This window comes from Silurus meridionalis, chromosome 15 (assembly GCF_014805685.1).
Source record: "Silurus meridionalis isolate SWU-2019-XX chromosome 15, ASM1480568v1, whole genome shotgun sequence".
Classification (NCBI taxonomy): Eukaryota; Metazoa; Chordata; class Actinopteri; order Siluriformes; family Siluridae; genus Silurus; species Silurus meridionalis.
The window spans coordinates 11,440,591-11,453,663 of NC_060898.1; the positions used below are offsets into that span (position 1 = coordinate 11,440,591).

General features: G+C 38.1%; 1 protein-coding gene across 2 annotated transcripts; it reads left to right on the plus strand.

The window, feature by feature from the left end:
* The first annotated feature begins 1,011 nt into the window (after window positions 1–1,011).
* ftsj1 (FtsJ RNA 2'-O-methyltransferase 1) lies at window positions 1,012–13,054 on the plus strand. Of its 2 annotated transcripts, none has more exons than XM_046867310.1 (11): window positions 1,012–1,165; window positions 1,746–1,910; window positions 5,066–5,135; window positions 5,305–5,407; window positions 6,707–6,785; window positions 6,989–7,041; window positions 7,207–7,260; window positions 8,665–8,767; window positions 11,246–11,329; window positions 11,650–11,753; window positions 12,692–13,054. In XM_046867310.1, the coding sequence occupies exons 2-11, from the start codon at window positions 1,790–1,792 to the stop codon at window positions 12,884–12,886; spliced, it is 966 nt and encodes a 321-aa protein (XP_046723266.1). In that variant the 5' UTR covers window positions 1,012–1,165; window positions 1,746–1,789; the 3' UTR covers window positions 12,887–13,054. The 2 variants fall into 2 exon arrangements, with proteins under 2 accessions (XP_046723266.1, XP_046723267.1); XM_046867311.1 differs by having other exon boundaries at window positions 1,030–1,244.
* Window positions 13,055–13,073: the final 19 nt, after the last annotated feature.

Here is a 13,073-nt window from a genome sequence, read left to right on the forward strand (position 1 = left end):
TTCTGTACATTAATCACTTTCACCTCTGTACATATGAACCCATATTCTCATTTAGCATTTTGATATTTATTGTAAATAAGCCACTTATGCACTTCTGGTAAGATAGTGGTGTATATAATTGGCTCTGTACATGTACTTTGCAAAATGACAATACAGTTGAATCTAATCAAATGTAATGTAATGTAATCTAATCTAATCTAATCTAATCTAATCTAATCAATCAAATCTATTCACATCTTGTAATCCCATTGCTCCTGTCAATGTTCCTATAACATTGGTGGTCAGTCAAGTGAGATTGTTTTCAGTTAAAAAGTGTATTTTGTACCACATTCTAGAGACATGGGGTATAGGAGAATACTGAGGATGGAGCTGCCAGGAAGGAGGAGAAGAGGAAGACCAAGAAGGATGTTTTTGGATGTGGTGAGGGAAGACATGCAGGTAGTTGGTCTGAAGGAGGCAGATGTAGAGGACAGGGGGGTATGGAGACGGATGATCCACTGTAGCGACCCCTAATAGGAGCAGCCAAAGGAGAACAAAAAAAGAAGAAAAAAAGTAAAAAGATTATTATTATTATTATTATTGTTATTATTATTATTATTATTATTATTATTTTATTCTTTGTTTTGTTAAGTTTTACATTTATTTCGGTATTTATTATAAATCTTCAGTTCTTTTATGTTTAGACAATGTTTTAATTACAAACCCTGCTTATCAAGCTTATTACATTATTTATAGGGAATTAGTTTTTTTTTACAAAGGCAGTGGAGGGCAGTTGGAGTTTGCTTGCTGCATGTGAATGTGAGGTAAAAAATGTAATTATATATAATAAAAACATTCTTAAAAATCTGAAGCAATTTTTTAGTTCAAACGATTGAAATGCTGATTTATGCTTGGTAGTGAAACACACAGTGTGCATGTAGGTACAGTGTGTGGTCAGTAGGTGGCAGTAATGCTCTTTTAATAAAACTTATCTTGAAAACAGAAGAAGTACACGTCTTTTCAAACAGCGGAACTTATACGGGCTCGATCTCAAATCTCTGACTGATAGAGTTAACCTTAATGTGCTGTAACACCTAATTAGTGCACTATATGTTTGATTGAGTGTGAATTGGGTTGAGAGGCAGTTCACCCTGGAGCTTTGGCGATAAAGGATTTTAAAAGAGAAGTATGAATATATGGTACCTGTAAAGAGAAATTTAGATTTATTTAGATGTAAGCCTCAATGTAGTCCATTTCTTTTACCTGTAAGTAAGCAGAGGTTAGCTTTTATCCAGGCTACTTATTTAGCTTGATTGCTAATTGCTAACTACACAGGCACACGTGACGCTTTTTACCTCTCTGTTTATGTATTTGTTTATGTCACATTATTTAACTAATATGGCTAATGGTTATGATTGGGTTAGTGTTAGATTGGTGTTATCTATATCATATGAGCATAATGGAACATACACTTATAGATTTACATTTATATTAATAACCTCAAACGCCAAAAAAGAGGCGGGCCTTCCTGCTGTTAAAACACCAAAACAGCTGCCAATCATTTCTGATGAATATGTCCATAGGCTCCTCTGATTTTTTTTTTTTATGCAAAATGTGCGATAGAGAATTTTATTCTTTATAATAGTCTCAATATTAAAAAACCTTCTAATATGTTTGTCTTTAAAATATAACTGCATGCTACTGTAAATTGGACACAGCTGCCACATTCTGCATAATTTCTTTTACTTTGTCAAACCCTATAACAGGTGATTTCCATTATTTTTGAACTGTTTTGTTGGACTGAGGAGACATGGGTCGCTCCTCCAAAGACAAGCGTGACATTTACTACAGACTGGCTAAAGAAGAGGGCTGGAGAGCCAGGAGCGCCTTCAAACTGCTGCAGCTGGATGAGGAGTTCAACCTGTTCAAAGGCAAGACTCGTGTGTAATCTCTTTAAAGAAATGAAGAAATGTCATTTCATTGTAGTGGTGGAAAAGTCACTGATAAACATAAGAGGCCTTGCATTATAATTTTAAAGTTGTATAAGTTTAAAGTAAAACATAAAATTTTTCTCATGATCAAGACTTTAAAACTTGTTCGCTCACGACTTCATTTTCTCCACCTGCCTGGCGTTTATGCCCCAAATGGTTATGGTTATTATCTATGATGCTGCCTTTAGAACATGCTCTTTAATGCCGATCATCTGGAAAAATTAAGTTCTGATCACAAGGTTATGTCGAGCTCATGAGAAAATTAAACAGGAGAAAACACGAAAGAAAAATATATTATAATGCATGGCCTTATAGCGGTAGGAGAATGCTGAGGATGGAACCACCAGCAAGCGGTAAAAGAGGAAGGCCAAGGAGGAGGTTTATGGATGTGCTGAGGGAAGACACGCAGGTAGTTGGTTTGAAAGAGACAGATGTTGAGGCTACTGTTGGCCGAAGGAGGAAAAGGAGAGGAGGAATACGTCTACAGAGACGAAAGAGAAAGGAGAAGTGTAGGAGAGGTTCAGGTGAAAAGGTAGATATGTTGTGTGTTCAGGAAACTAAGTGGAAAAGGAGTAAGGCCAGGAGCATTGGAGGTGGGTTTAAACTGTTCTATCATGATGTGGATAGAAAGAGAAATGGTGTAGGGGTGAATCTGAAGGAAGAGTACAGTAAGAGTGTAGTGGAGGTGAAGAGAGTTTCTGATAGGGAGATGAACGTGGAGCTGGAAGTTGAAGGGGTGATGAATGGTATCAGTGCCTATGCTCCACAAGTGGGTTGTGAGATGGAGGAGAAGGAAAAATTCTGGAGTGAGTTGGATGAAGTGGTAGAAGGTGTTCTAGGAATGAATGAATGGTGATTGGGACAGATTTTAATGGCCATGTAGGTGAAGGGAACAGAGGTGATGAGGAGGTGATTGGTAGGTATGGCTTTAAAAGAGTGGAGGAAGGTGGACTATATTCTATGTAGGAGATGCAACCTGAAGAGATTGGAGACTGTAAGGTGTTGGCAGGGGACAGTGTAGCTAGACAGCATTGGATTGTGGTCTGGGGTATAGAGACGGGTAATCCGCTGTGGCGACCCCTAATGGGAGAAGCCGAATGAAGAAGAGGATATTCGGCCACCGTAGGATCTCTTGCTTTAGTAATGCACGCTTCCAACTGTTTAAAAACAGCGGTATCTAGTGGACAAAGGTGTGAAGTGCAGGTTTTAATGTACTGCACGAGTGAAGGCAGCAGCGGGTTTTGGGGTTCAAGATAAAGACCCTTGTGGACTCATCTGATCTGTAAAATATGAGAATTTGTTGCTTGTTGAAATTTGCAGGGAGATTATAAGTAAAATCTTTTGGTTAATATGTGCTCCTTTAGTGCTTCTGAATGGTTTGCATCGGGTTTTTAGTCATGCAGTCATGTCTTTTGATCAGTCAGTCATGTCGAGGTGTCCTTATTTCATTACATTTCTGCTTGAGTTAACGTACTTTCATTGTGCTTATATGTCAAAAATATACATACAGATCTCTTAAAACTATCTTTTAATAACTGATGTGGTTCAGGGTCCCATTCTCCTGAACAACTTTTTTAATATTGCTATAGACATACACTGAGAGTCCCCACTCCAGAAAAAAACTCCTGCAATATCTGTGCGGTTATGCTTGGTTGGGAACTGCACCGTCTCGGATCGCAAGACCCTACAGATGGTAGTGAGGACCGCTGAGAAGATCATCGGAGTCTCTCTCCCCTCTATCATGGACATTTACACCACACGCTGCATCCGCAAAGCCAACAGAATTGTGGACGACCCCACACACCCGTCACACACACTCTTCACCCTCCTGCTATCAGGGAAGCGGTTCTGAAGCATTCGGGCCGTCACATCCAGACTGTGTAACAGCTTTTTTTCGCAAGCCATCAGGCTCCTTAATATACAGAACTGAACTGGAACTCACACACACACATGCGCACACACGCACACACACTCAAATGTGTTACCGAAATGTACAACCTGAACTTAACACACACTCATTACTCATCTCAATCCATTCCACCATCATTTATGTATTATTATTTATACTTGACAGTATTACACTGTTTACATGCTGTTTTTGGCACTGGATTGTGTTGTTTATATATACTCTCGGTCTCTTTGAACAGTACTGTATATTCAGAGTATACAGTAGGTTTACTGCTCGGTGCTATTTTGGGTTATGCGTTTTTGTCTTGCGTTGTCTGTCTGTACTGTTTTTCGTCTGCACTGTTTGCACTAGGTTGCACTCGATGCACTTTATGTAGCTTTGTGTTGTGTTGAAATGACAATAAAAGCCTCTTGACTTGACTTGTGGTTTTGTGCCAGGTAAAACGAATGCATTTCAAAAGCAGCCAAAACCGGTGTGTATTTCTGAAATATAGTGGAGTAAAAAAAAAAAAAAAACTAAGATATTGTGCATTTCCAAAATAAAAAATACTGATAAATTATAGATACTTGAAAAATACTTAAGTAATATAACAAGGAAAAAAAGATTTTTAACTGTCCACCACACAGGAAACAGTCACTGATTCAGTGTTTGGAAGAAAAGTGTATTAGTCATTTAAAACACTTTCGAGCATCTGCTGAAGGGAATGTTCTGCTCAACTGCTGTTTTATTTTCTTTCGTACGTCGTTGGTTCGCATTCATTGTTCTGGAGAGCCCACTGTTCCTTTACATTACTATGATTTACTAACTACACATTACTAACGACTTCGCTAATAATAAACCTTCCTGATCTGAAGACGAACATTAGGGCAAGATTGCATTAAAATACGCAGGATAGGACAGAATGACACACACTTCACTGTGCAATCATCTTAAAATGTTTCAAACAGGCAGTGCAAAATGTAGAACCAAATTGTTCAGGTTAATATGACAACCTTGCTATGAAGTTTATGGGTAGTTTTTATATGTAATGATACTATTCTGAATATAGTTTGTTGCTAATCAGATAAGTGAGTGGAATACAGTAAAAATCATTGACAGTTCATCATTTGAATCCTTCCTGATTGATTTTTTGCGTTTAGGAACACAGAGTAGTCATGACGTTGTGTGTGTTTTTTTTTTTCTTCAGGTGTGAGGAGAGCGGTGGATCTGTGTGCCGCACCCGGCAGCTGGAGTCAGGTTCTGAGTCGCAAACTCCGGTAAGTGACTTTAATCTTCTCAGCAAAATTCAATTTGCCCCAGAATCCATCTCGTAATTATTATAATTTTTTTTAGAAAGAAACTTAAAAAAGAATTTTATTTTTATTAACAGTTATGCAACCAAATGTTTTGCTGAAAATTCAGAATTTACTTTGAATGATGTTCTAGAGCGTCAAATGAGTCGTGTGAAGAAGTGAAGATTGTAGCAGTGGATCTACAGGCGATGGCTCCTCTACCTGGAGTCACACAGATTCAGGGTGATATTACTAAGGTACAGCAGCGCCCATATTTTTGCTGTAGTTCTCAGCCATTCCTAACATTTTGGTGGTCGGGAACTCTGTTTACTGCTGATACTCATTCTGTAAGCCTTAAATAAACGAACAAATCTTCAGCATATCAAAGATTTTTTTTATTTTAATATAAGAAAGATATGCAGAGCATTTGCGATAAAGTCCATGTGAATGAGCTGTTGCTATAGAAACTGTAATGTATTTCAATGAGTATTACACACTTGCAAGAGCTGCTTTTAAAGCTTCTGACCAATCAGAATCCACAGAATCGCACTGTGGGCTTTTAAAGCCTTTATTTTAGGAGGCAATTTTTAAATGGAAAACTATAGAATAAACTTTTCTCCTATTAGGGGTCGCCACAGCGGATCATCCGCATATACGATTTGGCACGTTTTTACGCAGGATGCCCTTCCTAACTCAACCCTCCCTATTTATCCGAGCTTGGGATCGGCACTAAGAGTGGCTGGGGTTGGTTCCCTGACCAGGGATCAAACCCGGGCCGCAGCGGTGAGAGTGCAGCATCCTAACCACTAGACCACCAGGGACCCCAAATGGCAAACTATAAATTAATAAATAGAATGAACCTGCACAATTTATTTAATGAAAGCTCTACAGTGGGGCAAAAAAGTATTTGGTCACCCACCAATTGTGGCATTTCCCCTACTTAAAAAGATGAGAGAGGCCTGTCATTCTCATCATAGGTCCACTTCAACGATGAGAGACAAAATTCCCAAAAATCACACTGTCTGATTTTTAAAGAATTTATTTGCAAATTATGGTGGAAAATAAGTATTTGGTCACCTACAAAAAAGCAAGATTTCTGGCTCTCACAGATCTCACCCCGTGGGGTCAAAATGTTCACAAGAACGTTGAGCAAAAATCCCAGAACCAGAACGGGGGGACCTAGTGAATGACCTGCAGAGAGCTGGGACCAATGTAACAAAGGCTACCATCAGTAACACACTACGCCGCCAGGGACTCAAATCCTGCAGTGCCAGATAAAGATTTTTTTTTCTCTCATTTTGTCTCTCATATTTGAAGTGTACCTATGAGAGGCCTGTAATTTTCATCATATTTTTTTTAGTGGGAGAACTTGCACAATTGGTGGCTTATTAAATACCTTTTTGCCCCACTGTAATAATGCCCCTTTAGACGTAATGGAGGTGTTTGTCTGGTACTTTAGAAAAATACCATCTATTAGTGGTGTTTGTATTATCTCATAATGACGGTACTGTTTACATGATGATGGTTAAACCATGTTTATTGGTTTCGTGTTGTAGGTTTCCACAGCTCAGGAGATTATTAGGCACTTTGAGGGGCAGGCTGCAGACTTGGTGGTGTGTGATGGTGCCCCTGATGGTATTTATACTCATTTTTCTTATTTTGATTCATTAATTATTTCTCAATTGCTTTCTGATTTTAGTGCTTTCACTGAGAAAGTTCACCAATCTGCTGTGTATTGTTTTTGTTTTTGGTGGATATTTTCTTGCTGAAAAGTGGATTTACTATGCTGTAGCTGCTGATTGAACTCCAGGTGTGTGTGTGTGTTATTGTATTCACAGTTACGGGACTGCACGATGTAGACGAGTACATTCAAGCGCAACTTCTTCTGGCTGTACGTATCAATATTCATCTTCACATTGCACATTTTACAGCAGTGTGAGTTTTGGGGAAAAAAAAAAAAGGAGCTGAATCGCATTCAGGACTTTTACAAAATTTGGTTAGTTATGTTGTTTATTTTAAATGACTTTAATAATGCGTGTTCATGTTTGATTTAAAGGCTCTGAATATCACAACCCACGTTCTAAAACCTGGAGGAAACTTTGTAGCAAAGGTAAGCTTATATGGAAACTTTTCTATATGATTAAGTATACAGTGGTCCCCCGGAACTCTCGGGGGTTACGTTCTAGGACCACCGTGAAAATCTGCACTTAGGTTGCACCCCCACAGCCCCCATAGTACCTTAGTGAATTCATCTAGACGTTATCTCACTTAAATCCAATAATGTGTTTTAAAAATTTTAATTTGTTAGTGAAAACATAGTGTAAAATGTTATTCCTAACGTTCCTGAACACGCAGCCCCGTTGCGGATTCCCGTGAATTTTAAGATAATCTGAAACTTGCTGTTAGTTAGGTTTCAAATGAGAACCCGAGAATTTTGGAGCATCAAGTTCTGAACCGCTAATTTTAGGGGGGTTGACTGTACTCTTATATACGATATATGTAGATATTTTGCATAGCACAGTATTTATAAGGCGGGTGTCCTTTGCATTGTAATAAGTAATTAAAGTATCGCACATTAAATATGTTTACACCAAACAGGCAAAACTTTATGGCTAATGATCAGGCATAACAGTATGACCACCTGCCTAATATTGTGTTGGTCCCCCTTTTGCTGTCAAAACAGTCCTGACCCGTTGAGCATTAACAGCATTAACTTCTTCAGTAGCCCATCTGTTGGATCGGACCACACCGGCCAGCCATCACTCCCCACGTGCATCATAGAGCCCTTTTGCCGGTTCATCACCTGTTCTTCCTCAGATCACTTTTAATAGATACTGATCACTGCAGACTGGGAAACACTCCACAAGAGCTGCATTTTTGGAGTTGCTCTGACCCAGTCATTCAGCAATCACAATTTGGTCCTTGTCAAACTCTCTCAAATCCTTACGCTTGCCCATTTTTCTTGCTTTTAACAAATCAACTTTGAGGACCAAATGTTCACTTGCCACCTAATAAATCACACCCACTAACAGGTGTTACGATGAAGAGATAATTAGTGTTCACTCACCGGTCATAATGTTATAATGTCATAATCTTATGCTGATCGGTGTATATTGCCATCACAGGTTGTTTAATTGGAGAAAACATGTAAAGGATATCTAAGCGATTAAGATATATACATAATATATAATTTTACTCTAATTCGAAGTAATGTTTTGTATCATATTAAGGTAAAAATCCATTATGGAATTGGATAAATGTTTCTCTCATATTCTCAGACTGCAACGAGGAGGTGAAATGCTAGACAGAATTAAATCTCATTGCATCTCTATCAGCTGGCAATCAAATGGCATTGTGGGTAATGCAGAATTACACAGAATAGAACCATTGAACGAAGTTAAATAAACAAGGCTAAATGTTGAGTCACTCAAGGTTGGCTTGTCTTTTTAGATCTGTGTGACTGTTCGAGTAAAGTCTGATTTAAAAACCTGCTTTTGTATTTATCTGTGTGCAGATCTTTAGAGGGAAGGATGTGACTCTGCTTTATTCTCAGCTCAAAATCTTCTTCAGTATGGTGACCTGCGCCAAACCTCGCAGCAGCCGCAACTCAAGCATTGGTGAGTTGCCAAAGTCCTGTAGGTCATGAGGGAAAGAACATGGTCTGATAGGAGACCCTGTAGCTGTAGGTTAGAGTTCTGTCCTGTGCCACAATCTGCAGAGTCAAAGATGAAGTTTTTTGTTCATGTTCTTTTGATATAAATTTGATATCAAATATGATATTTGTTGTTATAATAACCTCCATTCTTCTGGGAAGATGTTCCACTAGATTTTGGAGTGTGCTTGTGGAATTCGGTACTCATTCAGCCGCAAGGATGTTGGTGAAGTCAGGAACAGAGTTTCAATTCATCCCAAAGGTGTTCAGTAGGACATCAGAGTTCTATAGCAGGCCAGTCAAGATCTTCCACTCCAGCCCATGTAAAGCATATCTTCCTGGAGCTGCCTTTGTGCACAGGGGCCTTGTCATTCTGGAACAGGTTTAAGTTTTATAGTTCAAGTGAAGGAAAAATTGTATGCTGCCGCAATCTGAGACATCATATACAACTGCATGTATCATATTTTGTAGTAACAGTTCTGTCAGGTGTCTCAATACATTTGTTGATGTAGTGTATCTTAGGAAGCCAAACCTATTCTAGTGACTGAAAGCTAAACCCAAGATAAGGTTGAGAGTCGAAACTAGCTTAGAAAACAAAAGCAAAGCCAGGAAGTGACTCTATTAGCTATTGAAACTAAGTGAAACAACCCAAAGATAACCTAGCCTATGACATTATTTCAGAATTGTTCAATTGTTTATAAATTGTTCTCTAATTTTGATCGCCAGTGTGTGTATGTATACATACACATACATACACATTATATATATATATATATATATATATATATATAATGTATATATGTATGTATGTATATGTATACCAGAACACCTTTTCCACAAAATAACGAAGGCATTTAAAAAAAAAAAACATTATCTTGCAGAAAACACACTGATCAATTTTCTGTAAGGTTACAACAGTCAGCAATTAGTAGGAAGTGTACAGGCCTCTGCTCTGAATGACTTCAGCACATCTGCAGCACAGGACAGCACTAGTCTCTCACACTGCTCTGGTGTGATTTTGGTCCACTCTTCTTCCAGTCTCCTCCACAGTTCGGTGACTGTAGTGGGTTTCTTGGCCATAACTTTGTCACCAAGGATTTTTTCAGAGGTTCTCTATTGGGTTGAGATCAGGACTCTGGGCAGGCCATGTCATTATTTCAATGTTTTCAGTTTCAAGGAACTGCTTTACCCGTTTTGCTGTGTGACATGGAGCGTTGTCCTGCATGAACACTGCGGGATGATTGGGTTATGAACGCAGGGAAGGAACCATATGTTGTTGAAGAAGGTTCTGATAAACATTTGCATTCACTTGCCATGTAGCTGTATAAGAGGCCCAACTCCTGTTGCAGAAAACATGCCCCAAACCATGACACTTCCTCCTCCACTTTTCACTGACTTCTTTACACACTTTGGGTTCAGTCTTTCTCCAGTTTGTCGCCAAACATAATGTTTCCCATCAGACCCAAATAAACTTGCTTTCATCACTGAAGTGAACTTTGGACCAGTTCTCCTCTGTCCACACAACATGCTTATTCTAGCCTTTTGATTCTTTCTGCTAATGAGAGGTTTGGTCACTGCAGAGTGGGCTTTCAGTCCAAATGCTCTTAAACGTCGAGACACTGTATGACGAGACAGATCCTTACCCTGTTCAGCGCTGAACTGGTGAGCAATTCCAGCTGCAGTGTGGAAGCGATTGCCCATTGAGATCCTCCACAGTATCCTGTCCCCTCTTGTATTTGTCTTCCGTGGACGACCAGCCTGCTTGGCGGGCTTTAATGAGTTTGTGATGTTGTAAAGTTTCAATATTTTTGAAATCACAGATTTGGAACAACCAACTTGTCTTGCTATGGCTGATAGGGTCATCCCTTTGGCCTTCATCTGGACAACCTGCTGCCGGAGGCTTTCAGTCACTTTAGAACGGCCCACCATCTTGCAGAGTCAGTGAAACTGGAAGTTAAATAGGGGTTGACAGATCATCAAGGAAATTAGCACCAGGTGGCAGATTAACACCAATAACTGGGAGGTATCTGAAAGTGTTCTCTAATTTTGATCAGTGTGTTTTCTGCAAAATAATCTTTTTTTTTTAAATGCCTTAGTTATTTTGTGGAAAAGGTGTTCTGGTAGCATGGTATAGACAGGACAAAACTCCTTCAACTCTTGAGCAGTGAAGATGACATTATTTCAGAATTGCTCAATTGTTTTAAATTGTTCTCTAATTTTGATCGTGTGTGTGTGTGTGTGTGTGTGTATATATATATATATATATATATATATATATATATATATATATATATATATATATATATATATATATATAATATGAAATAATTTTTACGATATATTCAGATATTTGTCACACCGCCTGAAAATGTAAAACCAAATTATGACTTCTGAATCCTGTGAAAAAGGTGTAAATGAATATGTTGTGTGTTTTTCCCTAAAGAGGCGTTTGTGGTGTGTCAGAATTATTCACCCCCTGATGGTTACATCCCCAATATGTCTAACCCACTGCTGGATCACTCGTATGGTAACCTGATGATTAATTTCAATCATTTGCCGTCATTTCTGGACTATAAAGAGAATCTTTTGGATTTTAATTCAGTATACATCCATCAGTCTTTAGCTTTTGGTTTTTATCACAATCTATAAACATTATAACCAAAGACTATACACTTCATTGTTTAATAATTTGATATAAAAAAACAGTATATTCCTGGGCAACTCATAGTCCAGAAAATACAATGATATAATGCACTACTATTGAAGCCACACCTGTTGATTGATGTTATGACAAATTGACTGTGAAGCTGAATTGTTTGAACCTTAGAATTCCCGTTTGTTTGGCAGATGTGGACTTTAACCAGCTTGAGGGACCGAACAGGATAATCGTTCCTTTCCTGGCATGTGGAGACCTCAGTGCATTTGACTCGGACAGGACCTACCCACTTCAGGTACTAATCTAAGAAACACTGCTGAAACAGATAGTGCAGTTTGTTGTTGACTTTTCAAAAGAATAGCTTTGTGTGGGATCTGCATCAGTGAATTTGCCCAGTAAATATTAGAAAAGCAGAGCATTATTTCGAATTTGATGTGCAGAGAAAGAATCCCTAATTACTGACTCTACTTCAATCAACATAAACATGTGTTTATGTACAGAGAGCTTCACCAGCCTGGATGATTTCTTACAGTTTGCAGTTTGCATATAAAGTCATTACCTGCATCATTAACTGGACAGTCTGTATAAATCCTTATATACATTCTACATTGAACTTTGTAGAAAATTATGCTGGTGTGTGTGAAGCAAAGTTTAGTGTCCATGTTTCCATTGCAATGAGAAGCACATTCTCACACGAGTTTCTGCCAAGTATTTAACTGGTTTGAAATGTTTTTTTTTTTTTTTTTTTAATGTAATAACAGACAGAAAGAAAAAAAAACGTGTAGTAAAGTATCATATTATACTATATTATTAAACACAAGTTTAATTAAAATGTATAAGAATTTTCCTGTTTTTAAACTACCTCAAAATATTAGTCTGATGCTCAGCACAGCTCACAATTATTTTTAATAGATTGATGTGTAACATGTACTGTTTTTCCTTGCACATCCTATTTATTGACTCAAATTACCATAACCACACAAGCAAACTGTAAACAGTGCACGCACGTGCACACACACACACACACACACACACACACACACACACACACACACACACACACACACACACACACACACAGTTAAATCTATTCAGATTAAGGTGTTATTGTTTATTTTTTTATGATTGTTTTTTTTGGAATTATTATTCTGTATGGAAATGTAGCTAATGTGTCAGTTGAATCACACAATATGTAATTATCACATCGTTCTAAACCTCTATTTTTGTGTGCAGCTGGACTCTAATAAGGAGTACAAGTATTTGCCGCCTACACAGCCTCCAATTCAACCCCCATATCAGCAAGCCTGCCATTTACGTAAAAACAACCTACTGGCCAAAGAGGACTTGCCTTCTGCCCTGCTAGGGCTAGGTGCCCTGAACCTCGGAACTGAACAGGAAACTGATGCTTCCACACGTGAAACTCACTGAACACTATTGTTTGTCTCAATGACCTTTTATTCAAATTGAATTTATGCCTATTGTAAGGTATTTCATAAATTTTTTTTAGATGAATTTTAATCAAAGTTATGAATATTGATTATAAATATAATTGATTTTAGTGTTTTTTGTTTCTCAAATAAACACTTGAACCTTTAACCTGAAATTTTTGTTTGTA

Coding starts and splice junctions, on each gene's coding strand:
- ftsj1 (XM_046867310.1), top strand. CDS start 1,790: ATGGGTCGCTCCTCCAAAGACAAGCGTGACATTTACTACAGACTGGCT. Junction 1,911..5,065: donor GGAGTTCAACCTGTTCAAAG/GCAAGACTCGTG, acceptor TTTTTTCTTCAG/GTGTGAGGAGAGCGGTGGAT. Junction 5,136..5,304: donor GTTCTGAGTCGCAAACTCCG/GTAAGTGACTTT, acceptor ATGATGTTCTAG/AGCGTCAAATGAGTCGTGTG.